Below are 27211 nucleotides of genomic sequence, written 5' to 3' on the forward strand. Positions count from 1 at the left end.
TTGTTACAGTTTGTGCATTTGGTTGTCCAAAGATGGAAGATAGCCGAGGTTGTCGAATGACAACGAAGTGTTCAAGAGATTCTTCGAATACATGTTGGATTAGATTACACGTTTCATAAGATAAATGTATTATAATTCTCTCGATTCGTTTTTGATTTTTATATTACATCGATGTGAGCGATATATGGCAGTATCGCAACTGGTTTCGTGGACAGGTGTCTCCATTACCATTTCATCCCTGTGTAGTTGCCGAGTAGCAAAATTAACTCTATTTTATGTGAAAATTTTTTTGTTAAATAATGCAATGAAAGTGAGTACCTCAAAATTAGCCAGTCTCGTTAAAACCTTTCATGTATCGGATAAAATTGAGTGCTTTTATCTAAACCGAATATTAAAATCGAGGCATATCAAGATATCGAAAGATAGTTTCCGGTGTTCAACAGAACTCTTTCTCTGGCCGCATACAACAATGTAAACAAAATTTGTTTTAATATACATATGTATATATATATTTTGGAATACATATATCCAACAGCCCTATTCTTGACTATTTGGACCCAAGAAAGATGAGGTAAATTGAGGAAATGACACTGGCACACCGGGCACTCTTTACGTGGTTCATAGTACTCGTCTTCCTCATCCTATTATGCCTGCGTCTTGATCCGCGCACCACCTGGAACTGGTTTGTTACCTTTACGCCGCTGTGGTTCTTCGACTGCATTCTCATCATCTACGTGATCATAAAATTCATACGCAAGTGGCGGAATCTAAACCGCCTGACAGACCTGCTGCTTCTGTACAAATGGAACATAGGCGGTGTGCTGCTGACCATCACATCGCAGGTAATGATCTGCCTGACGTTGGAATATCCCCAGCAGATTCCCATCTACGTGACCATTGCCCCTTTAATACTGCTGCTGAGCACCGCAATTTTCTATGTAGGCAGCAGGCTCGGAAAGCGGGAGGGCTGGTTGAATTAAACCCCGGATTAGTGTACCATTAAATGTATTTTTTAAGTTAGCTCGTAAATAAAATGGAAATTCAGAAACCATATTTGCTTTGTGTGGCCCGTCGAGTTTGCCGGTTGGCTGACCACATTGCCTGGAGCTCGGCTTCGTTGGCCTTGGCCTTGTGCGCCAGGTAAGTGATTTGATGCTTGCGTCTGGTGCCGGCCACAGGCTCTTCGTCCGTTAGCACGCCCGTAGGCTGAAAAGTGGTGGAAGAAGCCAAGGCGGTGCGCATCCATTCCTCGCGGTCGGGCAGCACCTGCGACCCAGATATATCAATCACTTGTATGTCCTTAGTCTCCTTTCGACGGCGCTTGGCATTCTTTCCCACCAACGCATCCATGGCTTCCGGATCAAGCTGTTGTTCATGATAGCGCTTTTGTGCGTGCAGCATCTGTTCGTCTTGGAGTCGAGCAGCCTCTGCTTCTGCTGCCTCGGCCGCATCACGAGCGGCCATCTCGTCCAGGTATTTGCCGCTTGCCTCCACCATTTTGGCAGCCCGCTTGGCTACCAAGGCGCTGATTTCGTTGCTGCTCACCTCCGGAAGTTTCTGTTCTGTGTTTAGCGAGAAAAAGTCCCCAGAACCTTCGTCATCATCCTCATCACTATCGCTTACATTCACCAGAGCGGCTGAAGGCTTCTTTTGCTGGTTTTGGGCGACACTAGCCCCTTGGGTATTGGGTAAAGGCTTCTTAGCAGATGATTTCACGCCATCAACTCCTTCTGTATTGTGGGCAGCGCGGCGGTGCTTCACTGTATCCGGCACAAAGGCTGGAGCAGTAGCACGAGGCTGTGGCATTGTGCTCGTTGACTTTGGAGTAGTTGCGGTGTTCGTGGTAGGTTTTGCAGCCTCTGCTGATGAGGATTTTGCGAAATTACGCTCAGACTTGGCTTGTGGCAATAGACTTAACAGTCCACATCCTTTGGGCATGTTGGGCTTGGTGTCTTTGTTCTTTAATTTCTCTGCCTTTTCCTTGTCCACATCCGAAAAGTCCCTCAGCGATGGTATGCTAATCTTAACACGCTCTTTGACTGGTGGAGGCGGAGGCTTTTCCAACGCATCGCCCTCGATTGGCACGGGCTTTTTGTGCAGGAATTCATCGTCCTTTTCCTCTATAAAGACTTTGCCTACCGCTGCTGCGCGTGGCATGGGCAGCTTGGCAAACGGGAGTGTCACCTGTTCGTGTACATCTTCCTCTTGAATCTCCTCAAAAGCCACTTTTGGCTTGGGTAGGGCTAGCGACAGTCGACCACTGGTGATTTTTAGCTGCTGCAAGGACGCCTCTTGTGGTACAAAGTCATCATCCTCGTCACTAATATGACCATTAAATAGCTTTTCTTTCACGGGCAGCGCGGCTGTTCCTGTTGTATTCGTCGTAGACTGCGGTCTTATCAGTTCCACTTGTGGCCCAGTGTTATCGTCTTCATTCTCGGACTCTTCATCGCTGCTGGCGGCATAAGCAACAAGAGACATGCTTATTTAATATTTTAGTTTAATAACAAAATACAAAATGCAGCTGATTTGTATGCATAGAGCTGCCACCTGATCTGACATAAATCGTTGCCACTTAGTTTTACTGTGGCGCTAACCAACACTGTTGTACGGGCCGTTAAGCCATTTGTTTTCTTTAAAACTAGATGTATAAGTGCCACAATTATATGCGATCTAACGCGTTTACCTGTTTATATATTTACCTGTCGAATGCTTACCGCAGCTGCTCAATTGAATCATAAAACATTTCAGGTAGCGCACAACACAACCAAGTACCAAGCCATGGTCTTCTTATAGGGTATATATAATCACGAATATTTCCACAGAGTTCAGTCAATATTCTCTACTTGCAGAGTGCAGTAACAAGAAAATGCATCACCATCAAAATCTAGGAGACGCAGCTGCCATGCCGGGCATGCTTCCGCCATATGAAGCAATGGCGATGTACGAGCAACCCAAGCCCCGCTTCATCTTCAAAATGCCCCGAGTTGTGCCCGATCAGAAATCAAAGTACGATAGCGATGAGCTGTTCCGGCGTCTTTGTCGAGAGACCGAGGTTCGCTATACTGGATACAGGGAGCGTGCCATAGACGAGCGCCGCATGAGATTTGTCAACGACTGCCGGAAGGGCTATGCGGAGCTCTCCTTTGTCACATCGGGCACCAACGTCCAGCTCTACTTCAATGCCAACCACAATCCCTATGCCCAGGACCAGGAGTGCGACTTTGAGCGGGAGCGCGGAAAAGTGCATCTCCGCTCTCATTTCATTATGAACGGAGTTTGTGTGCGCTTCCGCGGCTGGGTGGATCTGGATCGATTGGACGGCGTCGCCACACTGGAGTTTGACGAGGGGCGCGCCCTGCAGGAAGATGTCCAGCTGCGGGAACAGATCGAGAGCTACAACCAACGCATGAACGAATCGAAGCGCATCTATCCCGTACCTCACACGCCTCCCGAGGACCACATTCGGCGTGGCGGACCCGGGATGCCGGGTGGACCGATGGGATGGTAGGGATGCTAGGGGTTTGATTTCGAAATGCAATATAGCACAATCGTTGGATGACCGATTTGTAAAATCACCTTCATTACCAGTAGATTAAGTAAAAATTTAAGTACCTTCTGAATATACATATTTCTCATGTCATTTAATGATTGTTTTGCTTGTGCTCCTTAAGGGTTGTGTCGCTCTTACTGTGTCGGGGTAGCCGGGGTCTTCGGCCTTAATTACGACAGTTTTCCAACCAACCACCACCAGTGCCATTGCCAACACCCAACCTCCCAACCACCTAAACATACAGTCCAGCTGCCGTTCTCCCTGCTGCTGCTGCTGCTGCTGAGAGGCAGAATCGCGTCGCCCTACTACTTGCGAGCACCGACCGAGCATGTGAGCATATCTATGTACTATATTGATTTTCTGACATTTTGCTTCGGATGCTGCCGAAATAAACTTTGCAACTGGTCCGCGCCTCAGTCTCTTTTCGAACGCGAGCGCGCCGTGCCGTTTGGACGAGGAACAGCAGCCGAGAAAACGCTCAGGAACGCCGCAGAAAAGGAATTCATAAAATTATACATACTACAAAAAGCGGTTTGCAAAACATTCAAATTTCTGCTTGAAATTGCTGTTGCTGTTGTACTTTTCCGTTCGGCACGAAAAAGCTGCGACGTGGGCTAAATTTAGCGACCGGTGTATTTTTTTAGGGTGCTGTTTGTACGAGTATATGGGATCCCAGTGAACTACGCCCCCCAACCCCTTCGAGAGGTGCGCGCGCGCCCCACACTTGCTGCCCTGTCCCCCTTGTGAATAATATATATTCGGGATACATACCTATATAAATATATCAAAGATAGGAAAAGCCATACCATCCACCAAGGGTGTTTACCGATAAATCGTTGGAGAGCAGAAGCAGACCGCACAAGATGCCCACATCCAACACGATTGTGCTGAAGAGCCTCTCCGTATTGCTCGGACTGTTCTTCATATTTGTCGGAACCCTGAAGCTGACGCCAGCCATCAGCAAGGATCTCTACAAGGATTTGGTGAGTGGAAAATCGATTCTAACGGTCTTCAGGGGTTGGGGTTCCATTTCCCTTAGGCGGCATGTGCGCTGCGGCTCATCGATTTTTCATTATATGTATGTGGATGTACTTCCACTGGCCCTACTCCAGATCAAGGGATGCACTATAAAGTTCATTCCTATGTCTCTAAAAGAGCTCTTATATAAATGGAAATGCACTGAGAAGAAACTCATAATACTACTTATTTCTACTTATAAATACGATTATGACTGTCTAATGGGCATTGAACTCGACCCAAATCAATGCCAAACTTTGGCATTCAAATTTTCATAAACACAATGTTCTTCAAAGATATTTCAAGAAATCTGAAAATATATGATTTTATTATCCAAATAGCTTTGTGGTTTGAGTGAAGATCTAAGCGTAACGCCTAATGAGAAAGATATTTGGCAGATTTCACTCATGGAGGCCGAATAATATTTGAATTTTTGGAATTTAGAGGTTTGAGGAAATGCAAAATCTCTGTGAATATTTTCAATAATAACAATTCTTACCTTGCTATGTATACATATACATATGTACATATATACATCATAGACTTCTGAAAGATTTATGGTATAGAAGTTGTTGCTTATTTATTTGTTTACCTTCTGTAAAAAACTAAGCCCCACCCCCATAGTTATAATTTTCATTACTAAATTCTTTGCATGCCACAATGCAAACAATGCCTCAGAACTACCCCAAATGACGTTCACTCCCAAATCAAATTTAGGTACGTACATGTGTATGTATGTACATATATTCGGATTTTACTTATATATACTTACATATGTATGGTTATCATGCATTTGTTTTTATACGAATGTTTTCGATTTGGCATTGCATTGGTCTCGCGCCATTTTACTTTCATTTCTCATGTCTTTTATCATTTTGTTTGGTAGGGTATGTTAATTTAGAAATATTTTCGTCTGAAGAATCTCTGTGGCAATTCCCAAACGTGTAATTACCTTCGTATTACCACAAACACTTGGCTTGGGGGGACAGCCGATGCCAAATAAAACACAATCATACATACATACTTACAAGCACACATGTTTCTATAAAAATTTGACAAAAAGAAAAGTTTGTTTTCATTTAAAAATAAACATGCTGCACTGCCTTCTGCTGGGCTGGTCGAAATATATGCCACTGAGGGGTTCGGTTCTAGGAATGATTAATTATATCCCCATGCTCATATTCTATTTCCCTCCCAATTTCAGCGCACAGAGTACGTTAAGTATGCGAAAGTATTTCCACTTACTGCCCTTTTTGGAGTGAAAATCCCCTCGAAATGGTATCGACGCACAATTGGCATTTTGGAGATCGTTTGCGGACTGGCCATGGCGCTGATTCCCTATCGTAAGTAGAGCAAAGAATGACACTAGAGAATACCTCACTAATATTTGTGTTTTTACCACAGATAAAGTCAAGAACGTAGCCAATGTAACGCTGCTGGTGCTGATGCTGCTGGGAATCTACCAGCACTGGATGGTCAGTGACCCGTTCGAGCGCTCTGGACCGGCGCTGGTGTTCACCTTCATGCTGGGGGGCCGACTGGTGGTTTGGTATCAGACAGCCCGCCTGCAGGATGAAATGGCGGCGGCCACTCAAGCACCAGCGAACGGCGTCAAGCAAGATTAGAGGCTGCCAGCGATTATAGCAATCATAGTATCATAGTCATTCACTGATTCATTGATCCAATCCACACATTCATTGCCACACACCTGTAAACAGCTTTTTTTGTAGCACTTTAAGTTGGATTCTAAAACGATTGGCGCACAATCTTCGGGTTAGAAATTCATTCACATCATCATTCTAGGGAAATCGAAATTCATGTTCATGTTTCACTTTGGTGCCAAACAATTATCATATGCAGAAATATTATATATATAGAATGGAAAACGATATTAACTAATAACTATATGAGTAATAGTAGAGCTACATTATAAAGACAATGACAAAGACCAGACGAGACGACTAGTTACACATTCAAGCATAAATCAAATCAAAATCAAGTTGTACTCGCACTCAAACTCCAACTTCGTCTCGGGCACGGCAGCCAATATAGTCGAAATATAATTGAAATTACGGCGCATTCAATGGCGGCGCCATCCTTTTAGAAACAATTTTAATAAATTTGAACAACTCATATTTAAAATTAAATTTTCCAACGTCAGTCGTTTTAAATGTATTTGTAATTAATTAGCAACTCACAATTTCAGTGGAGATTATAGTTATGGGTATTATACTGGTCAAGAGTGCGTGCTCTAAGCTATAACATCAGTGCATTACATCTATATATGTGAGGGTCCTCTTACTCGGAGCCAGTGCTGAGCAGCTTCAATGCCTTCTGCAGGTTTTCAATGGCCGTAGTCACGTCGTCGTAGTTGAGGGCACTGCCCGCGTATTTGCAATACTTCTGCGCTGTGATCATCTGATCTGGAGTGATGTGTACGCCAACAGCCGGTACAATGGGCTGGTAAATGGTGGCAGCGATGGCCGGATTTGGCTGCGCTGTGGGCACGTATGGTTCAAAACCTCCTGGCTTTTCCTCATCGACCGGGGGACTGGGCAATTTGTTCGGATTATTAAGCACCTCCTCGGCAGTGGGAGGCGTTATATTGGATGTCGGTGACGACGGAGTGGGCGGTTGCACCGGTTCGGGCTGGAAGGCTGCGGCTTCATTTTCGGGTGGCGTAATTGCAGAGCTACTAGCCCCGCCATTACCGCCATTACCTCCAGGGGATAGATTGTCTTCAGCAAATTCAGCTTCGTCGTCGTCATCGGGAAGGGGACCGGGTATGGGTGTCTCGCCGTTCTTCAGGCAGTTGTGTATGTAGGCGGCTTTCCATTTGGCGTACTTGCGATTTTGCATTGCCTCCTCGCTCAGTTCCCCAAAGGTTTGCAGTATATCATAGAGCACACCGCTGGAGTAGAAGGCCTTTACTACATTTCTGAAAACGGAGAACGTTATATTCCGTAACCGGGGTCAATTATGCAGGACTTGAAACTCACTTGCCAAAGTTCTCCTCACGGTCCTGCTTATCGGCGTAAAGAAACAATTTCAGAGCATAGTTTTCGATGTGTGCCTGGGCAGGCACTTCGTGGGTCAAGGCCTCGTTGTCGGCATGCTGCTTCTTCATGAGCTCCAACCAATCCATAATAGCTGCGAGCCGTAGGGAAACCCAAAACAAATACGGATGAGTCATAATTGCAATTTGCGTATTTGTGTTTTCGCTTACCCAGCAGAAGCTTTGTCTCCTCCCCGGTTTGCGTGGAGGCCTTTAGGCCTACTTGCAGAGCACTGCACAGTAGATGAAACAATTAATATTCGTTTTGTAAAAAAAAAAACAAAGGTACTCACTAAATTCTTGCCCAGTAGGCGATCACAATGTCGCGATTGTCGTGCTCCTGGGCCAGCTTCAGGAAGTGCTGAATGGACTTTAGCGAAGGAGGACATGGTGGAAACTCCATCGCAATTTTAGCAGAGCAGACAATTAAACAAAGGATCGTACAAGTAAGTCCTGTGTTATTTAGTTACAGTGGATGTGACTGTGGATCGAACAAATATACTGACAATATTTATACCTTAGAAATATACCAAAATATATCGTGTCAATTTAAAAATATACCGTAAATATACTGACGAATTCAAGTTTTATTGTACATATCCTCGTTTGTGATATTCCGTCGAATATTAATAGCTAGATGGATCTCTCAGCCTTGCCAACATATTTTATCCAATTAATGAACTTATTTTCTACTTGACTGGTTTATTTTAAATACTTGCTTTTATTGGATCGATATCGATAGGTATCGATATTTCCTAGAACTTTTCTAATCGATTGGACACTATGCGATAGTTCCTGCACTTTTATTAAAATAATTAATGCTAATAAAAAATCCACAGGTGCTTATCGTGGATTGACAGTCGATTAGTTACGCTCCACCACTTTGGTCTCCTTGGGTAATTTAGGCTGGGGTCTTAAACCGGTTATTTTTGTTATCAGCTCTTCGAGTTGCACTTTGCACTTTAGCCCGCGAAATCTGCATTATATGGAACGACATCATTCTCAATTACAGACATAAGCCATAGCAAGATGTCCCTCTCGAAGCCACTTTTTTCGCTCTTTGGCACTTATCTGGAACAACTTTTCAATCATCCGGTTCGCACGAAGTCCATAACGGCGTGAGTACAACGCTTATCACCCTCTCCCCACCCGCCCGTAAACCATAAAGCACTTGACGTCTAACGGGGTCGACATGTTTCAGGTGTATTTTGGCCACCTCGGCCAATGTGACCTCGCAGCGTCTGGCCGGAGCCAAGAAATTGAACCAGAACAGCGCCTTCGCGTATGGACTGTTTGGCCTGCTCTTCGGTGGAAGTGTCCCCCACTACTTCTACCAGACCGTGGAGCGTCTCTTCAGTCATGACTTGCGCTTCAGGAAGTTCTTTTTGTTCTTGTCTGAACGACTAGTCTACGCCCCCATCTACCAGGCGCTTTCGCTCTACTTCTTGACACTGTTCGAGGTTCGTACTCTTCATTCTTTAAGGCGGTTTTCTTTATAACACCTGATATTTTCCAGGGCAACTCCCACGGCACCGCTGTTAAGAGTGTCGAAAAACTGTATTTGCCCCTGCTGAAGGCCAACTGGCAGTACTTGTCCTTGTTTGTGTACCTGAACTTTGCCTATGTGCCGCCCATGTTCCGTTCCATTAGTATGGCCATAATTTCCTTCATTTGGGTAGTTTACATTGCCAAGAAGCGTCGTCGCTTCGCGAATAAGCAGGCTGCTGACAAGTCGAAATAAACATTCCAGTGGGGACCCCAAGACTTTTCAACTATATTAATGTTGCTTTAGCTTTTTTTATAATTAAGTTACTTTCAACCGTGTTTACAAAGTCGAAAGTTTTATTTGATTTCCACGTCTTGCACTGGCTATTGCTTTAATTTAATATTCAGATTACCAACTAGATTACGATTGGCTTTATCTTCGTTGCGTTTAAACGAAGAAAGGCATATTGCTCTAGATTGCAAAAACTATTGCGAGTGGGTATGTTTGCGCGATTCGTGTGTGGGCTTAAGATAAGCAATAGCTACTGGCACAGACAGCCTTATCGCCTGGATATAGTAAAGCCCTTGATATTTGTATCTTTTACGTGCAAAAAATAAACGTATACATTTACACAGATCATTCGAGATGGCAACAAATAATATATTTATTTAAAACTCAGCTTAAAATTAGCAAATAATTCGATTAGAGGCTTATAAACGAGTATTATTGGCATAATATCGTGGCTACTATATAATTTCGCTAGTAAATTCCGGGCACATGACTGCGAAATTAAATATCTAACTAAGTGTCGGGGGAATGCGTGTAAAACAAATGTCCTTCGGCATAACAACTATCTTATCCTAGTGGTTTCAGGAGTATGGTGCATGTGGCGACTATGAGTCTGACTAGTGCGATTCACTAGGAGTTCCTTTGCGACTAAAAGTCTGACTAGTGCGATACACTAGGTGTTCCTTCGCTCACGACTCGCCGCACATTTTGCGCAGCGAATCGGTTAACACTCAAAAGGCGGCCATCGAGGGGCTCCGACTGTTGCGCAGCGGAGTGCAGATGGGCGTGGCCGGTGTGCTGGCCCGACTGAAGCAGCTCGAGCAGCAGCTGGAGGCCTCCTCTGCTTCAGCAGCACCCCCCTCAGTGCCTCCGGCTGCCTTGTGGTGGTAGGGAATGGGTCGCTTGCGAGCACTGTGAATATAGATCGGGATATATTAAAGCAGGTATTTCCTCAACTGAGATTAGGGGACTACTATGCTGATAACTCACCAACTGAAAATTGTAATCAACACAATAAAAATTCGCTAAAAATAAATTATAGAAATTATGTCCTAGGAAACAATAAGATGTAAGAGATGACATGTTTTATTGGCGTGTGTACCACAAAATCAATGGATCTTGCGCTAAATACGAGAAATAATCAGAACAAAAATTTTACAAGCACACACAAATATATGTATTGCATTGAAAGGAAGAAATAAATTTGAAAATCAAACTATAAGTAGTTCCTGAGTCAGCTGGAAAAAAGAATAATCAAGATCAATTAAATAAAATCAGGTGCCGTATTTAAACAAATTGGGAAATCAATGCAACACAAAGTTCAATGGAAAGCAACTAGCGTCTGGTGCTGGGCGGCGGCCGACGGCTACGGGAAATTAAGTAAATCAATTAAAATAATATATTAATATAAAAAAATCAAAATGAATTGTATAACAAATTTCGTGCTATTTGCATCTCAACTACCTCGTAATGCGACGTCTGTCTAGAAAGCTGGGTGAGCCCCGACGCCGTGGTATAGATGGGGAACGTGAGCCAGACTGTGATGTGCCTGAGCCGCTGCTGGAGGAGCTGCCCGAGCTGCTTTGGGATGAGCAGCTGGAACGAGATGATTGCGAGCCAGAGCGGGACCTAGAACTGCGCGAGCCGCTGGCACTGCTGCTGGAGCTGGAGCGTCTGTGGGGATAGAAAAAAGAGTGTAAATTCATTGTGTGCCAAAAAACAACATGGGGACACTTACGATCTTGAGCGACTACTGGAGTGATGATGATGATGACTGCCACTCGTGTGCCGCTTGCTGCGGCTGTGACTGCTGCGGCGTGAACGACTCCGACTTCGACGAGCTGCACTCTCCGCTGCAGCCACAGTGGCCGTGGACACCTTGGAGACGATGGCGTCCACCAGACTGCTGTCGGCGAGTGCAGCAACTAAGGGCTGTGGATCCAGAAGTTTGAATGGTTTTATTACAATTTTCGGTTTCTGTTGCTGGTGATGATGATGATAGCTTATACTATTGGCTGCCACGGCCGCAGCCGCTGCAGCCGCGTTGAAACTAATGCTACCGGTCCTCGCATGCTGGGGATGACTAAGCAAGGCCAGGCCCGCAGCAGGTCCGCCACCACCGCCCAGGCCCAAAAGGCCCCCAACGGCATGACGTCCATGATGTTGGCCGCCAGCGGCCAGCAAAGCCTGCTGCTGCCCAAGGCCGAAGAGACTAGGGTTATAGACAATACCATGCGCCAGATGCTGCTGCTGGTGGTCGCGTCGACCGAGCAGAGCTTGCTGTTGCATGCTGTTCTGATGGTTCTTGCATATATTGTAATGGGTGGCCGTCAGCAGCGGACCGTGGTTAAGGCGGTTCGTTGTGCGGTTGTAGGTGCCCGGCGTGCCGGCCAGGAACGGCAGCATACCGGGATTGCTATTGGAATGAGGGACACCACCACCACATGCATGAATGTTGTTGTTGCTATTGTTGTTGTTAGTATTATGTCTACTGTTAGGGTTATTGTTCAGCGTTCGGTTGTGAAAGATTCGCTTCGTCTGGTGTGGGTGCGAATGCTGTTGCTGGTGTGGATGCTGATGTTGATGCGACTGCTGGTGGGGCTGGTGCTGCTGCTGCTGCTGCTGCTGATGCTGCTGCTGCTGCTGTGGAGGCCTTTGATGAATCTTAGTTATCATGTTCGTTGCTGGTGGACTTTTAACGTCGCCATTGGCAGCCACTTGGGGCGCTTTGCAAATGGGCGGCGTCGTGGTGTCGTCTCTTTTTTGGTTTGGCTCCTCCACAGACTGATGCTGCTGCTGCGGCTTCTGCTCTTGTAGCTGCGGATGTGGCTGTGCCTGCGGTAGGATCACAGCCATGAGTGGCGGGGGTGTTGTCGTAGTCGTTGTCGTTGTCAATGGGTTAATCAAAGCGGTTACATTGTTAGCAACAAGGAATTCACTTAGCGAATTACGTTTAGTAGCCGTCACCAGTTCGTTGCCACTTACTTCACTGCCCTCCTTGGCAGAGTCCTTGCTGGCGTCTCCGTTCTTCTCCATAGTCTTGATCTTCTGCTTTGCCTTGGCGGCGATCCCCGACTTGAGCTGCTCCAGCATACGCAGCTCCTGCAGCTCCTCGCGCTCTTGCTTGCTCTGCTGGAACTCGTCAAGTGCTGCTGCATCCACATTGGAGCCACTCGCATCGGCATCGCTGCCGTCATCGCTCTGGGCCCTCAGGCGCACCACGGGCGCGGGCTTCGTTGTGGAAAGGTCGCGTGCCTTCGATGGCCGCTTCTTGTCTTGTATGATGTCCTGATAGCGCTCTGGATGTCGTTCTGCTGGCGAGTAGCGCAGTTCCGAAGAGCTTGAGCTGTGCGAGCGTCGCTTTGCTGGCTTCGGACTGGGTGTGGTCGCCTTTCCCTTTGGCTTGGGCTTTTGTGGAGTGCTTGAACGTTCACGCTTCACGCTGGTCTGGCGCGGGGTACGACGATCTCGCTTGGGGCTCCTCTCCTTCTTGATAGGATCGGGTGTTTTGCTGCGTCGTCGCAGTTTTCCAGGCTTGGGCTTGGGCGAAGGTGTCCGAGATGCAGACGAGCTGCTACTGGAGCTACCCGATGCCGAGCTAGAGCTGGAGACTGCCCGCTTGCGCTTGGTCTTCTCCAGTTCTACAATCACCGACTTGGTGCCCAGTATATCGTTCACAGTGTCTTCTGCAGCCTTAAAGGGATTGAATGCCGGTGGCGCAGCCTTCTTGGGTGGCACCTCTGGGGAATGACTGCGTCGGCTGCTCCCGACAACTGCGGCCGGCGACTGCTGCTTGCGGGAACGGGAAAGTGATCTAGAACTGCGAGTAGGCTTGCGATTATCTGTTGAATTTTTGGCCGAGGTCGATGGCGATCTCTGGCGCCGTGTACGTTCCTTAGAGACGGCTAGGTTTGGCACTCCCTGTCGCTCCTTGGATCGTTGACGGTCTTTTGATCGTTGTCGCTCCTTGGAACGCTTTTTCTCATTCGATTGTTGACCGCGATCCTTAGAACGTCGTCTTTCTTTGGAGCGCTGTCTCTCCTTTGATCTTTGTCGACCTTTGGACATATCTCTCTCCTTCGAGGGTGCCTTATCCACCGATCGTTTCCTCTCCTTTGATCGCTGGCGATCCTTTGATCTGTCGCGCTTGATTTCAACTACTGGTTTATCCTTTGATCGCGCCCTCTCCTTGGATCGCAGTCTCTCTTTCGAATAAAGTCTCGCCTTTGATCGCTGCCTCTCCTTTGACCTCTGTCTCTCTTTTGACCTCTGCCTATCCTTAGATCTCTGCCTATCCTTAGATCTCTGTCTATCCTTAGACTTTTGCCTCTCTTTAGAGCGTTGCCTTTCCTTTGAACGCTGTCTTTCTTTGGAGCGGATCCTCTCCTTCGATCGCTGTCTTTCCCTCGACCTCTGTCTCTCCTTCGATTTTGGTCGTTCCTTTGATCGCTGTCTTTCTTTCGAGCGTTGTCTTTCCTTCGAACGAAGTCTTTCCTTTGATCGCTGTCTTTCTTTTGATCGTTGCCTTTCTTTTGATCGAAGTCTCTCCTTAGAACGTTCGCGCTTTCTTTCCGGCTCTTTGCGAGGTGGAGTACGGGTGGTTGCCCCCCGTTCATTGGACTTGGGACGTCGACTGCGACTATCGCTACGCTCGCGCTTGTCCCTTCGACCGTCGGCCGATGATTCGTTGGGCCGCTTTAATTCCCTGCGACGTTCGCGGGACCTGCTCCGGAAGGGATTCTCCCGCGATGTGCCATTGTCTTCAGCTTTGGTAGCTGTTGGATCGCGGGATTTGCCCGACTTCTTGCCTTTGCGTTCATTACGCGACGGTGAGCTGAAAAATAAAATGTTCAAATTAGTTTAAAGTGATATGTTAGCACCTTTTTCAACATACTTGGAGGGCTCCGAGTCCGAGGAGCTGGCACGGGCCCGTGACTTCTTTTTCAGCTTCTTGTCGCGCTTTTTCTGCATAATAGAAAAGATAAGATCATTAATAATCGTTCGCTTGGTATTCGATCTTGCTAAGAGTCTAACTTTTAGCAATATATATTTAAAAGATCGAACGATCATTCATTATGGCGCATGATAGACATATGAAGTTTCGGTTTGGTGCAAAACATTTTCGCTTTTTTTTCTTGAATTTGTACAAATGTATTCTTGTTCATTTATCATTTATCAACATTTATCACTTCACACTAGTTATCATATGATTGTTGGAGTATTAGTATCTTAAGGAAAACAGTCAAATGAAAGTACTTACAAAACTACAAGAGAGCCATTGAAAGCTATCCTATATCAATGAAGCGCCAAGGGTTTTTATAAACAAAATATAAATTTCTTTTTCGTTTCTTCAAAATTTACTTAAACTAATTGGTTTTGGATTGTTGGTTAAAAAAAAAAAAACACAAGCTACGTTAAAATCAAAAGCGATACGAATTAATATTGAATACAAAAAAAAAAAACAGAGGCCATCCATAGTTTTGAAATTTCGAAGTAAAATATGAATAGAACATATTGGATTAAATCAGCGGTGGGCGGGCACGCTTTTGGAGTTTGGCAGTAGCGTTTCGCACACGGTGTGTATTTCGTTCTTGCATTCTCGGTAGCGAGTCACAAACTTTTCACTTTGTCGAAGAATAAATCTCGGCGCAATAGGAAGGAAGTGCAAGCTCACCGCTGGATTAGATCGTTACGAGGATAGCCTCTCTCAAATAATTTTCGTCTAGCAATAATTGGAACAAAAAGGAAAAGAAAGAGAATCCATTGATTAAATAAATCATAGGGTTATACTAGATTGTGAATGCGTTTGAAGCCTTTTTACCTTTCGAAAATATTTTGGGTGATATTTCTGATTTGTATTTTTCTTTGTTCGATTACTAATTAAGTTGTATGCTTTAGTATTTATAGGATATACAATGTTAACGTTTTGTATGCAGGATTTATATAGTTCAGTAAGCACTGAGTGGTTATTTTTTGTCAATCGTTATTATTGAATGTTTCATTTTGGTGGAAAAAGAAGTAAATAAGCAAGAGAAGAAATGGCGCATGTTTAATATTTTGGTGAACAATTGAAACAACGAAACGAAAAGTCAAACAAGAGTTATCATCATATACAGGTAATAAATATTTGAATAAATATATATTGTATAGAGAGAGAGGCCAGTACTTCCATTTGGATTGTATTATTAATATTTTTTTTTTTTTGGTGGTGAGTCAGAAGTAATGATTGCTTGATTAGTCGGTATAAATATATGTTACATCATTAATGGGTTTAATTTGATTTTGAATGGAGAAATAGTTGGAGAAACAGCGTTAGAGGTAAGAGTTCATTAGAAGTGTTCATGAGATAGACAGGTAGTATATTAATGTATGGGATATATTGTATATTCTGTGAATCACAGTGACACATGCAAGCCCTTCTTTCCACAGTTCTCTTCGCTCTTCGCTCTCCGCTAGCTCTTTTTGATGTTAGTGGGTATCCTCAGACGGAGCTTATGCATACCTTGTCCTTCTTGGCTTTCTTGCGTGCGCTCTTTAGCTCACGATCGCGGTCGCGCTCCTCATCGCTGCTGCCCGCCGCCTCCTCGTCGCTGTCCTTGTCGGTTTCCTTGTCGGTGCAACTGGCGCTGTGCTTGCGCTTGCGGGACTTCTTCTTTTTGGACTTACTGCAAGTAGAATCGTAGTGGGGACAGGGGATTAGTAGATCTCCTGGGTTGGTGGTGGGAGTGTGTGTTTTTCTTTGATAGTGACATTTTGTGCTGGCTACAACACACATTTATTTGGACGAGGCGTTATGGGGGAACCGGTGCACACAGCACAGCTCCAAGATACTGGTTTTTAGCAGCAAATGTTAAGAAATAGGTTTTACTTGTGGTTTAGTGCTTTACCTTCATCGAAAACTGCTCAAATTGCATTGTCTTAACATTAAAGAAGGTAATCATAATAATAGAAAGAAAGATGAGAAAGTAATTGGCTTTTAATTGTTGCGACACACAAAAATATTTCTTTGCATTCCTTAACAGAGAGAGAGATAGAGATAGACCTCTTAGACTTTATGGTATCGTATCGTATCATATTTTTTGTAATGTATAATATTGTATTCTAGTTTTCTTTTTTGTTCTTGTTTGTTCGCAATGCAGAGGTTGTTCTTTTGGCAACTAAAGTTTTGTTAAGAATTGTAGAATCGAATTATTACTTACCGCCGGGCAGATTTTTTTTTTTTTGGGGAAAATGTGAATGATGCAAAGATTGTGTGGGATTGGAGATTAGTATGGATTGGATGGTATGATATGGTTTGTGTGTTAGAGTGGGAATCGTGTTGTTAGCTATTAGTCGACCCATCATACATACATCAATAGTAAATCAGATCCCTGATAAATCTACTCACTCCCCGCTGCACACAGATTCAAATAAAAGATTGTCTTGGCAAATGTTAGGATATCGAAAGTAGTATATATTGCAGAGAGGCGCATTTGAAACACATTTCATTTTCATTTAATTTCACTTCATTGATTGGATTGATTTAATTGGTTCTTATGGTTCTGTGTGTGGTTGTGTGTGTGTGTGTGTGTGTGTGTGTTTAAGTGTAGGATCTCGTTTATAACTAAGTGTGTATTTCATTTGTACATAACTTTTCGCTTTTTTTTACTTTCTTTCTCATATGAGTCCCTTTTGTGGTTTCAAATGCAATGTAAAAGAAGGAGTAGAGACGAAAAACACAAAATGTATTAAGCAATTTGATAGTTTGATAGTTACAAAAGATTCTTTGGTTTTTATGTTTTTTTTTTGTCACGCTCTAGGCACAAATTGTTTACAGTTTACTATGGACTATGTACGATAAGGATTAAAGGATAAACCGAAAAAGTTCATGACTGTAGAGTCCAACCAAGGAGCAACGAAAGAAACGACAAAACTAACACAGAGAGCTACAACTGTTTGAAGGCCGCAGGATCTGCAGGATCTGGGCTTCAGTCTATTGCTTACCTCTCTTTCTTGTGCTTCTTTGACTTCTTTTTCTTGTCCTTTTTGCGCTCAGGACTGGCAGAGCTAAGGAAAAGAACAGAAAAAGGGAAAAACCTGCCATTTAGTATCACCTTTATTTTGGATAATCTCCATGCCTTACCTTTCTCTGGCGCGCTTCTTGCGCTTCTTCTTGTCCGACTTTGAGACATGCTCGCGCTCATCGCCACTGGCGGCGGCAACATGGCCCTCTCCATCCCGCTCTCGCTCTCGGGATGGGGTACGGACCAGAGCATATCGCTTGCCCGTCTCCTTGTCCTTGCCTGCAGCAGCTGCTGCAGCCGCTGCCGCCGCTGCCAGGCTTTCGCGCTGTGCGTCCAGTTCCTTTTGAAGAGCCACGCTTTTGGCCAGATCCTCTTTTGCTTTGCGATCGTTGTCGAAGCTGCTGCCCTCCACAAAGTAGCTGGATATGTTGAAGGCCTCGCGCAGCCTTGCGTTCTTTTGCTGCTGTGCCTCGGCTATCTGATGGGTGTCGCGAGCACTGCAATAAGAAACAACATGAGATTGCGTTAGTAAAATTCAGAACAGGCTATCAAGGCTCAAGTCATGGGTTTTAAGTAAAGCTGTGCAAATAAGGTGCTACCTCGATGACACAGCACTGCCAGCACCGAGCAGTGTCTCCAGCAATGTGTTCGAGGAGTGCTTCAGCAGCTCGAGCAGTATGTGGCCATCGATATTGATCTTTGATGCGTTCGCGTTTGCGCTTCCGTTTCCCCACTGCGACGTGGACAGTGGCAAGTCCTGGTGCGTGGCAACAGCTGTTCGCTGGCTGGGTTCCGCGGCCGGCTCCGTCACTGCGGATTGGCAGGCGCAGGCGCAGTCAGGGTTCGACTTTCTGGGCATTCCTGGTCGCCTGGTTTTCTTGGCGCCGCTTGTTAACGCCGGCCGCAAGGGCTTGAACTTTTTCGCCACCGCCGCATAGTTCAGCGCAGCTGCGCCCGATGCCGTGTGGTGCGCCGTGAGTTGAAAGCTCTCGTACTTTGCCAAGTACTCCCGATTGTCGTGCTGGAAGTATTGGGCCTTGCACTTCCTGCCACCGTTTGCTGTCGGTAGGGAAACGCTTCCTGCTTGGGGGTGTGTGTGGGTGTGGGGACTGCCGAGGTGGCTGGCTGTGGCGGCAGCAGCTGTGATGGTGGTGGTGGTGGAGGCGGCACCAATTGCGTGACCTGCGCGTTTCCGACGCTTGCGGCGTTTTCTCGCTTTCACCACTTGCAATGTGGTGGCTGTTGTTGTTGTTGTGGTTGCCACTGAGGCAGCAGCAGAAGCAGAAGCAGCAGCAGCTGAAGTTATCCCCACTGCCGACATAGCCGTGGAGGTGGTCGTATTGGTGTAGATTTCCGAGGAGAGCATTTTGGGTTTGTTTTTGTTTTTATATATTTTATTTTATATTTTAACTTTTTTTAATATTTATAAAATTTGAAAAAAATAGTTCTTTATAGTTTTCGTTTTATGATTATTCAAATATTAATTTCCACATTTAATTACGGAAGACAGTGGATTTTACCCGAATGTTAATTCGTCTATATTCGCGTTTAGTTTATTTAATATTTATATATATGATTACTTTTTTATAAATCCATGTATTTGGAAGACAGTGGACTCTTTAAACTCTTTGTATAGGTAAAAAAATATATAAATTTTCATCGGTTATTGGAAGACGATGGATTAGCATTGGGTTTGGCTTCACATTCGTTTGATTTGACTACATTATGCCCCGCATTATCCGAATGCAAGTTCAATACATTTTTTGTTGTTGCTTATCGTTATGGAAGACGTCGGATAATTTTTAGGAGACATTGGATTAGCCTTAATATTATAAAACGATTCGCATAAGAATTGTATGCCTTGTTGGTTTACTCCGTTTGCCGCAACTGTTGGCTCTATGCGCACTTCTTGACTCCACTTCACGACTTAGACGACTAATTAATTACTGGCTAGGTTTGGAAGACTTATTTAGTGATTTGTTGCATTTAGTTTGGCATCAGTGTGGCCTGTGGCTCTGCTCTGTCTCTTCGCTGCTATCGCCGCTGCCTTAACACCATATTGTAATGGGGCTCCACCTAACACTTGCAACAACCACTAGAATAGTACACACACAACGACATCCAACGACTTGAGCCCTTAATCCACGGCTGGGCATGAACACCAGTGACAGTGGGTTGCACTGCTGCTTTAGGGGTGGAAGACGACACCACCACCACCACCATCTGGCTGCCTTTTAGTTGCTGCATTTTGTTCTCCTTTTTATTGTATTTTCGTTACACTTGAAGGGCTGCCTCAGGTCATAGGAGGGGGTTCCCTAGTTTAGTGTCTCTATTTTATATTTTGGTTTTTTCCTATGGCTGCATCTCCGGCCAGACGGCGGCTTGTGGGTGGCTGATTATTTTTATTGATTTTTCCAGAGCTTGGAGTGAAAATTTCGCGATCTTTTCGGGCATCCTGTGGCGGCCTCTCTGCAGCATTGCCATTGCATGGGACCCCTTGTCCTTGTGTTCCTGCCCAAGGACACTTGGTTGCTTGTCTTATTATTTATTCATTTAATAATATTTATCTATTTTAATTGGTATTTAATTATTCCTGAGCGGTGCAGCCATGTTGCTTTGGCTTTGGAAGACTCGAAGTGACTGAAAACGGGAGTGCGCATCCCCAAAATCTTTGCAGCAGCCTTTTCTCTATACCACTCCTCGAAGCCGATTGGCCAGCATGTCCCAGCAGCAGGGCTGAGTTGCTCATGTGGTGGGCGGCCGGCCACATGCTGTGCGCACCACCCAGCGGCGCAATGGCAGGGCGCACGTTGCCTGGCTGGGGGGGCCTACAGCTGTAGCTGGCCGAGATTGTGGCACGCGTTTTGTTTAACCGTTTATTGATTTGTCAACTAGGCCCACTTTTTGTTTAAATTACATAAGCCTGAATGGATATACTACTCACGCTACGCGTCCAAATTCATCCTTTGGTGCATCTGTCTTCCCTTGGCCCACTAACTTCTGACGGAACGAGTCCACTTGCGATTTGATGTCCTCCGGTGTGCGTCTGTTTGGATCATAAAGCAATACGTTATTATTCAGAAACTTTTCTCGTGTTTAAATTCTTAAAAAAGTACCTTGGAGAATACCTTACACCCAGATGATAGATTGGCAGAATTTTTCAATGAATAACAAGGCTTTTGGGTATGATTTCACTTATATTAGAGGCTGCACTACATTAAAAATTAAACTTTAATGGGAATTCTCAGATTGTTTGAAACGTTTGTCCGTGCGGCACGCGACACGCGGATGTCTTCTATTGAAATAATCTCTACAACTGAAATGCACTTTTTTCACCACCAGGGCAGGCCAGTGCCAGGCCCAGGCCGAGGCCTTGGGTAGGGTGTCGGAGCGGTCACCGGAAGAGCGCCGCAGTGCTCATATGTGACGCATGGTAGGGGTTGGTGGTTGCGCGAGTGCGTATGCGCGTTCGTGGCGAGAAAAACGAGACGTCGACGCTGCTACCAGGCGCAATCCGTAAACAGAGAAAATATACAGAGGAAGCAGCGGACACATAAACAGAAGTAGCAGCACCACCAGCGGCGGTAGGTTGGTCGCTTGCAGCGCAGTAAATGCGTTGGGGTCACCGGCATTATATAACTAGGGATTGCATTTACAAGGCCCTTACATGGAATATGGATCATCTTACCCCTGCTTCTCGAGTATCTCCTCGAATTCCAAGCACTTGACTTCGATCTTGCGCTTGCGGTCATGGTCAAGAATTTCCTTGTTTGGCGGACGATTCAGCTGGGCGTCCAACTTTTTGATGTCATCTTCGCTGCGATAGTCCTTGTCCTTTTTGCCCGGCCGGACGAATGCACAATTGCGCTGCACATGTCCGTTGGTACCGGAGCCGCGGGCGGTTGTCAAGCCAATGCCGTTGTACATGATGCCTTCGGGTAGCTATTTATCAATGCATCAATGTCCTCGAGGGGGGTACTTAGTGGTCCACCAATACTGCAGTTTGCAAAAAGACAAAATCGATTTTGGTTGCAATGTTGGCAATAACGTTGAGGCACACAGTCTATTGAAACAGCTACAAACCTCTCTTTTGTTCACTGCAACACATTCGGAAATACGTTCCGGCTTTATTAACTATTTTCTACAACTTGCGGCACAAAAAATAAAAATTATTCTTTGCGAAATTCCTTTGATAGATGCCGCTTTTTTTCGATATATGGAATGCACTGCAATGCTGCACGGTCTTATCGATAACATATACCCCGTCTGACCCTCGGAAATATACCGATTCATTTTTAAAATATACCGTTAATATACTGACGAATTATCCGAGTTCCATCATACATAGATAGGTGACCCAGCCCTGCCCACATAACTTTATCCGATTAATGAATCATCGATTGAAATACGGCATGCATTAGAATTTTGCATACGAATATCATCTTTAATTCGGTCGATGGAAAATTTTCTGATCTGGGATATACCCGTAAAATCCCTTAAATATGGAGCAAATATACCATTATATACCAACATTATATGCTGCAACTATACTATCGATAACTAAACATATCAACTCGATATATTGGTAGCGACTATCGCGCACGCGACGCTTCAGAAAATAAACAAATCGCATTTTCATAAAAATAAAACCATAAACAAATAAAAGAATGAGCGATGCGGCTGATGAAACGAAGACAGAGGGCGCGACGACAAAGGTCTTCTTTAAGAAGTCCTCACGCAAAAATCTACGCCAACGAAAAAACTCCGATGACGAGGAAAAGGAGGAAAAGTGAGTAAAATCAGCGAAAATGCTTTCGTTTTCAATGGCAATTTCTCCTCAGGCTAACGTTGGACGATATTAAGGAACGCCAACGTCTGCGTCATCGTCCAAATGGTGTCAGCCTTGTGGGTCTGGCCCTTGGCAAGAAAATCGCTCCGGAGGAGGAGTTGGCCATAAAGGATCCCTTCAATGTGAAATCTGGGGGCCTGGTCAACATGGCCACATTGAAATCTGGCAAAATGAAGGAAGCCGAGGATCCTTACGATGTGGGCATTGGCACACAGTTCTCTGCTGAGACGAACAAACGCGATGAAGACGAGGAGATGATGAAATATATTGAGCTAGAGCTGCAGAAGCGCAAGGGTGGTGGCACAGATGCCGCAGACAATGACGACGGTGATGTGAATAAATATCTAACACCCGAAGACGCGGCACTATATGCACTGCCTGACCACTTGCGGCAATCGTCCACGCACAGATCAGAGGAGATGTTGTCCAATCAAATGTTAAACGGCATTCCTGAGGTAGACCTGGGCATTCAGGCCAAGATCTGCAATATAGAGGCCACGGAGGATGCAAAACAGAAACTGCTGCAGGATGCCAAGAACAAGAAGGACGGACCGTCACAGTTTGTGCCCACGAACATGGCTGTCAACTTTATGCAACACAATCGATGTAAGTACGACCCTTTCTCATCCCATATCTTATGTACATCTCGTTTTATTAAATGCAGTCAATATCGAGGAGAACAGCGAACAGCGAAGACGCAAACGGGAGGAAAGGGAGGGCAAAAAAACAGCACAGAATCACACAGGTCCCAATGGTGTGAAGCGTGCGACCGACGACTATCATTATGACAAGTTTAGGAAACAGTTTCGCAGATATTAAAAGTACAATGGTTTTAATTATAAGAAAATAGCTTGTTTTATTGTCAAATTAACTACAACTATATTTATATAGGAATACAAGCGGTGCGTGTTTCACCATCTGAAAAAAGAGAAAACAGCATTGATTAGTCATCAGATTTCTCGCAGGGTCTTTAAATAATTCACTAAACATATCAGTAAGAGACAAACTTATTTCAAAGCAACGAATGACTGAAGCTCAATGAGATTCCTACTCAAAAAATCATCACAATATACTAATTTACAGGATCATGAACTCTACACACCTTTTTGGGAAATATTCCAAGCAACCACATATGGGTAATCTGTAATATGTAGAGAATATTTTGATTAGATGGGATTTAAAAGGACAATTTAGTTTCAGTTTCGTATTACAAATAATATAATCAGTAAGAGATAAAGTTAATTTCATAGCAACGAATGACTGAAGCTCAGTGAGATTCCTACTCGAAAATCATCACAAGATAAAAATTTGTATAGGATAATAAATTCTACACACCTTCGGGAAACGATGACCTCCAAGGCTCCATTTTGGAACAACTGAAACAAATATGGAGAATATTTTGATTAGATGGGTACATGAAGAAAAGCAATTTGGTATAACTATTGGTATAATCAGAAAGATAAATTGATTTCAAAGCAACGAATGACTGAAGCTCAGTGAGATTCCTACAAAAAATCATCAGAAAAAAAAATATATAATCTGTTTCTAAAATCGCATATCCTTGGTAATTACCTTTTATGCTGGTGGTCCATCTTTTTCGTTCATAAGCAAAGAATCTGTAAAGAAATTAGATTGTTAAAAATGTATGTTTAAGCTTATGCAAACTCACCTTTAATGATGTGGCTCTTGGATGAATTCTGAAAATAATCGCTAAAAAAAGAAGAAAACCCACCCAGAATCAAGCAAGTTAATGGTTTCTTTTTGAGTGGTTTTTATTATACCCAGTCGACAACTTAGAAACGTTCATCCTCGCGCTCTGTCAGCTTAGTTATTATGTTGTTTATAGAAAGAATTCTATGTAGAAATGTAGAATGCGACGCACGTTCCCCACACTTTGCTTGTCTATATGATGCCGATCTTGTTGGCAATATCCAGAGCATCGTAGTCACGCGCCAGGCGCACATAAGCCTTCTTCTGACCATCGGGTCTGATCAGAACGTTCACCTTGGCTACCTTGATGTCATAGAGCTTGCGGACCGCAGCACGCACGTGGTTCTTGTTGGCGCGCAGGTGCGTGAGGAAGACCAGGGTGTTGTTGTCCTCAATCTTCTTCATGGCTGCTTCTGTGGTCAAGGGGTACTTGATGATATTGTAAGCATCCATGCGGTTCCTGGTGGGCACCGACTTCCTGGGGTACTTGGGGTTACGGGGCAGCTTCAAGGTCGTGGGACGACGGAAGTGCACGTTGGTGCGGACCTTGCGAGTACGGGTACCGAAAGCGCCCTTGATGATCTACACGATTCAGGGACAAGCGGGGATTAGCCAAGAGTAGGGAAAAGTAATTGTTCACAGCGAACTCACCTTCTTCTGGACCTTCTTGGCGTTCAGCAGAGCAACAGCCTTGGCCTTAGCAGTGCCCTTGGCGGGCTTAGCACCAACCTTGACTGCCTTCTTAGCCTTAGCGGCAGCGCGAGCCTTAGCCGAGAGCTTGGCCAGCACCGACTGTGGCTTCTTGCCTGCAGCCAGCTTCTTCTTGGCATCCTTGACCTTTGGCTTGGCCTTGGTTGCCACCTTCTTCACGGCTGTGGGCTTCTTGACAGCAGCGGTAGCTGGCTTCTTGGCAGGAGCAGCCGCCTTCTTGGGAGCAGCAGCCGCGGGCTTGGCAGCAGCTGGTGCCTCCTTCTTGGCAGCAGCCGGGGCCGCAGCCTTCTTCTGCTCTGGCTTCTTATCGCCAGGCTTGGCTGCAAGCGGAACACCAAATCATATTGATTAGTAAACATCACGGAATGTGATACACACAAAGTTAGGTTAAGCCTGATCTATCACCACTGAAGCAAGCGTCGTCGTAGTCTATATTAAATTTCAACTGGGAATTTCACTTGAAAATAATGGTAAAAAAAAATTGGCTTGATTGTAGCACTGGGCAAGCTCGCATATTGTTGGCCGTGGTTGGACGCAGCCACACCGCACGTGGCGAATACATTTAAACTATTTTCTGCCTTAAATTCGTGATTTAATGCAATTTCTTTATTTCTGATTATTATCCATGCTTTAGCATTGCTTTTGGTGATAAATCCACACATTTTTAGCTGATTTTTATATGAAAAATCCTTACCGGATTTCTCAGTTGGCTTTTTGGGTGGCATTTCTACGAGAAAAAGAAATGAAAAGAACAACCGAGGGCCAGTTGTCAAAAAGCGGAAGCGTAATGTGACAGTAGAGTGGCCAGACCACTAAATATTTGCACTTGACAGCACTGAATGTTGCGCCTAACAGCACTCAAAATAGCGCTTTTACATACCAAAATGTTGTATTAATTAGAATAAGCAAAATATTCCTTTGCTAAAAGTTGCTATACAAAATTAGAAGCATAGCTCTTAAATAAATAACTTGAAGTCGAAGAAAAAGAGACAACACATTACGTTTGTGCGCGCAACAGCACTGAAGATAGCGCTTTACAGCACATTACGTTAATGTGTGCAATGACACTCAAGATAGCACTTTACAGCACATTACGTTTGTGCGCGCAACAGCCCTCAAGATAGTGCTTTACAGCACATTACGTTTGTGCGCGCAACAGCACCAAAACGATCGTGCTGTTTAAATGAATGGCAAGGCTATCCACAAACAACAGTTTTTCTTCAAATAACTTTTATTTATTGGCTCCTTAACTTAAAATTGTGAAGGCTAGCAAGCACATCCACTTTTTTGTCTTGAAAAGCGACTACTGAAATAGCTGCGTAAATCTGCAAGAACATTTTCGTAAGGCCAATGACTTGTGACTTCAATGAAAAATATTACCAAATGTTTGCGATTTCACAGATGCCAGCGTCGCCTGTTCCTGTGTTGTGCCTTTGAGGGATCCTAGCTGCTGCTTCACTGCCTCCTCAAAGGCCAATGCAGCTATCCGTTGGAACAGCTCCGTCACCTTAAAGCCGGAACGCGCCGATACGGACCAATACTCCGCCTGAATTTCTGCGGCTGCGTTGCCCGCCAATCGCTCCATACGCATGAATTCCTCCTTTGTCTTCGAGGTGAATGTGATTATTATTTATCTATAATTGTACATAGAAATGTAGTTCTCTCACCAAGAGATCTGCCTTTGTGCCCACTAGAAAGACCAATGGTCTCTGGCTTGTATTGTAGTTGAGTGCGCTGGCAAGCCATTTCTTGGCCGAATCCAGGGTATCGCGTCTCGACATGTCATAGGTCACGACAATCACTGAAGGATATTAGTTCTAAGAATCAATATATGATAATTTTCAGTACATACCTCTTGCATTGCGATAATAGGCTCCAGCAATACACTTGAAGCGCTCTTGTCCGGCCGTATCCCACCTGGAAACCAAGCAAAAATATAAATAAAGAAAGAGGAAGGCAGAGTACACCACACGTACATCTCCAGGCTGTAATTGTGGCCAAGTATATTAAAGTTCTCCAGCTCAAAGTCCACACCAATTGTTGCCTTGTAATTGGACTGAAACTTGTCATAGCAGAAGCTAAGGAAGAACGAACCGAACGATTATTATCTTCTACGGGATGGTCTGATCCTGCTCTCACCGATTGGCTATGGCCGTTTTGCCAACGGAGCAGTCGCCTACAAAGATGACCTTGCAGGGCCGGAACTTTGGCTTGCGTGGCAGCTCCAAATGATAGCGCACCTGTGGGGCAAAATCCTTCTCCCGGCTATGTGGCGTCTGTGCGGGACTGTAGGCCGGAGGCAGGTTTCGCAGTGTTGTCCGTGTATCGTGCATTGTGGCCGTGGGGGAAACGGGCAATTGCCGTAGTAGATGAGGCATTGTTAACGTTTCTATTTCAACTAAACAACGCGTCGACATCCGAAAGTCGGCGTCATCGACTGCGCCACAAAACCACAAACTTGGTCGTCGTTGTCGTCAGCGGGGGCGGCTTGAACTTGGTCGCTATGATATGCTCAAGGTACTCGAGGCTATCTTACACT

General features: G+C 44.9%; 10 protein-coding genes, 1 long non-coding RNA gene and 3 other non-coding genes across 22 annotated transcripts; 5 read left to right on the plus strand and 9 right to left on the minus strand.

Moving 5' to 3' along the window:
* Positions 1-398: 398 nt before the first annotated feature.
* On the plus strand, positions 399-1049 carry LOC6600282 (transmembrane protein 60). The gene is made up of 2 exons (XM_002025359.2): positions 399-471; positions 536-1049. Exon 2 carries the CDS (start codon positions 585-587, stop codon positions 978-980), a length of 396 nt encoding a protein of 131 aa, XP_002025395.1. The 5' UTR covers positions 399-471; positions 536-584; the 3' UTR covers positions 981-1049.
* LOC6600281 (proline-rich protein PRCC) lies at positions 989-2484 on the minus strand. Its single transcript, XM_002025358.2, has one exon. The coding sequence runs from the start codon at positions 2479-2481 to the stop codon at positions 1042-1044; it is 1440 nt and encodes a 479-aa protein (XP_002025394.1). The 5' UTR covers positions 2482-2484; the 3' UTR covers positions 989-1041.
* A 290-nt stretch (positions 2485-2774) lies between these two features.
* On the plus strand, positions 2775-3617 carry LOC6600280 (protein brother). The gene is made up of 2 exons (XM_002025357.2): positions 2775-2797; positions 2853-3617. Exon 2 carries the CDS (start codon positions 2870-2872, stop codon positions 3509-3511), a length of 642 nt encoding a protein of 213 aa, XP_002025393.1. The 5' UTR covers positions 2775-2797; positions 2853-2869; the 3' UTR covers positions 3512-3617.
* A 364-nt stretch (positions 3618-3981) lies between these two features.
* LOC6600279 (transmembrane protein 35A) lies at positions 3982-6717 on the plus strand. The gene is made up of 4 exons (XM_002025356.2): positions 3982-4084; positions 4198-4536; positions 5775-5913; positions 5975-6717. Exons 2-4 carry the CDS (start codon positions 4417-4419, stop codon positions 6193-6195), a joined length of 480 nt encoding a protein of 159 aa, XP_002025392.1. The 5' UTR covers positions 3982-4084; positions 4198-4416; the 3' UTR covers positions 6196-6717.
* Positions 6713-8056, minus strand: LOC6600278 (vacuolar protein sorting-associated protein VTA1 homolog). Its single transcript, XM_002025355.2, has 4 exons — positions 7919-8056; positions 7797-7858; positions 7570-7720; positions 6713-7508 (listed from the first exon to the last, which is right to left on the minus strand). The coding sequence occupies exons 1-4, from the start codon at positions 8026-8028 to the stop codon at positions 6869-6871; spliced, it is 963 nt and encodes a 320-aa protein (XP_002025391.1). The 5' UTR covers positions 8029-8056; the 3' UTR covers positions 6713-6868.
* Positions 8057-8458: 402 nt separating this feature from the next.
* On the plus strand, positions 8459-9402 carry LOC6600277 (peroxisomal membrane protein 2). The gene is made up of 4 exons (XM_002025354.2): positions 8459-8521; positions 8638-8743; positions 8827-9085; positions 9142-9402. Exons 2-4 carry the CDS (start codon positions 8655-8657, stop codon positions 9364-9366), a joined length of 573 nt encoding a protein of 190 aa, XP_002025390.1. The 5' UTR covers positions 8459-8521; positions 8638-8654; the 3' UTR covers positions 9367-9402.
* Positions 9403-9750: 348 nt separating this feature from the next.
* LOC6600275 (serine/arginine repetitive matrix protein 2) lies at positions 9751-21559 on the minus strand. 8 transcript variants are annotated; one of them, XM_026993312.1, is made up of 11 exons: positions 21486-21559; positions 21091-21398; positions 20348-20448; positions 18002-18746; positions 17522-17899; positions 17383-17445; positions 15902-16064; positions 14294-14364; positions 11138-14233; positions 10864-11073; positions 9751-10311 (listed from the first exon to the last, which is right to left on the minus strand). In XM_026993312.1, the coding sequence occupies exons 2-11, from the start codon at positions 21327-21329 to the stop codon at positions 10131-10133; spliced, it is 5247 nt and encodes a 1748-aa protein (XP_026849113.1). In that variant the 5' UTR covers positions 21330-21398; positions 21486-21559; the 3' UTR covers positions 9751-10130. The 8 variants fall into 8 exon arrangements, with proteins under 8 accessions (XP_026849113.1, XP_026849110.1, XP_026849109.1 ...); XM_026993309.1 differs by lacking the exon at positions 18002-18746 and having other exon boundaries at positions 11138-11331; positions 12385-14233; positions 20347-20448; XM_026993310.1 differs by lacking the exons at positions 9751-10311; positions 18002-18746 and adding an exon at positions 10470-10765 and having other exon boundaries at positions 11138-11331; positions 12385-14233; positions 20347-20448.
* Positions 21560-22035: 476 nt separating this feature from the next.
* LOC6600273 (telomere length and silencing protein 1 homolog) lies at positions 22036-23098 on the plus strand. The gene is made up of 3 exons (XM_002025350.2): positions 22036-22191; positions 22244-22857; positions 22916-23098. The coding sequence occupies exons 1-3, from the start codon at positions 22070-22072 to the stop codon at positions 23068-23070; spliced, it is 891 nt and encodes a 296-aa protein (XP_002025386.1). The 5' UTR covers positions 22036-22069; the 3' UTR covers positions 23071-23098.
* Positions 23099-23103: 5 nt separating this feature from the next.
* LOC113566666 lies at positions 23104-23861 on the minus strand. 2 transcript variants are annotated; one of them, XR_003409190.1, is made up of 4 exons: positions 23824-23861; positions 23587-23627; positions 23354-23392; positions 23104-23169 (listed from the first exon to the last, which is right to left on the minus strand). It is a non-coding gene; the product is annotated as an uncharacterized LOC113566666 (long non-coding RNA). The 2 variants fall into 2 exon arrangements; XR_003409189.1 differs by lacking the exon at positions 23824-23861 and having other exon boundaries at positions 23587-23759.
* On the minus strand, positions 23233-23328 carry LOC6600272. The gene has a single exon (XR_048138.2). It is a non-coding gene; the product is annotated as a small nucleolar RNA Me28S-Am2634 (small nucleolar RNA).
* On the minus strand, positions 23464-23559 carry LOC6600271. The gene has a single exon (XR_048137.2). It is a non-coding gene; the product is annotated as a small nucleolar RNA Me28S-Am2634 (small nucleolar RNA).
* On the minus strand, positions 23690-23784 carry LOC6600270. Its single transcript, XR_048136.2, has one exon. It is a non-coding gene; the product is annotated as a small nucleolar RNA Me28S-Am2634 (small nucleolar RNA).
* Positions 23862-24005: 144 nt separating the features above from the next.
* On the minus strand, positions 24006-25431 carry LOC6600268 (60S ribosomal protein L23a). Its single transcript, XM_002025349.2, has 3 exons — positions 25367-25431; positions 24613-24992; positions 24006-24543 (listed from the first exon to the last, which is right to left on the minus strand). The coding sequence occupies exons 1-3, from the start codon at positions 25395-25397 to the stop codon at positions 24154-24156; spliced, it is 801 nt and encodes a 266-aa protein (XP_002025385.1). The 5' UTR covers positions 25398-25431; the 3' UTR covers positions 24006-24153.
* A 487-nt stretch (positions 25432-25918) lies between these two features.
* On the minus strand, positions 25919-27209 carry LOC6600267 (ras-related protein Rab-34). The gene is made up of 6 exons (XM_002025348.2): positions 26812-27209; positions 26649-26750; positions 26525-26589; positions 26340-26473; positions 26053-26278; positions 25919-25997 (listed from the first exon to the last, which is right to left on the minus strand). The coding sequence occupies exons 1-6, from the start codon at positions 27087-27089 to the stop codon at positions 25939-25941; spliced, it is 864 nt and encodes a 287-aa protein (XP_002025384.2). The 5' UTR covers positions 27090-27209; the 3' UTR covers positions 25919-25938.
* Positions 27210-27211: the final 2 nt, after the last annotated feature.

Source organism: Drosophila persimilis, unplaced genomic scaffold (assembly GCF_003286085.1).
Source record: "Drosophila persimilis strain 14011-0111.01,24,50 unplaced genomic scaffold, DperRS2 tig00000824-arrow-arrow-pilon, whole genome shotgun sequence".
Lineage (NCBI taxonomy): Eukaryota > Metazoa > Arthropoda > Insecta > Diptera > Drosophilidae > Drosophila > Drosophila persimilis.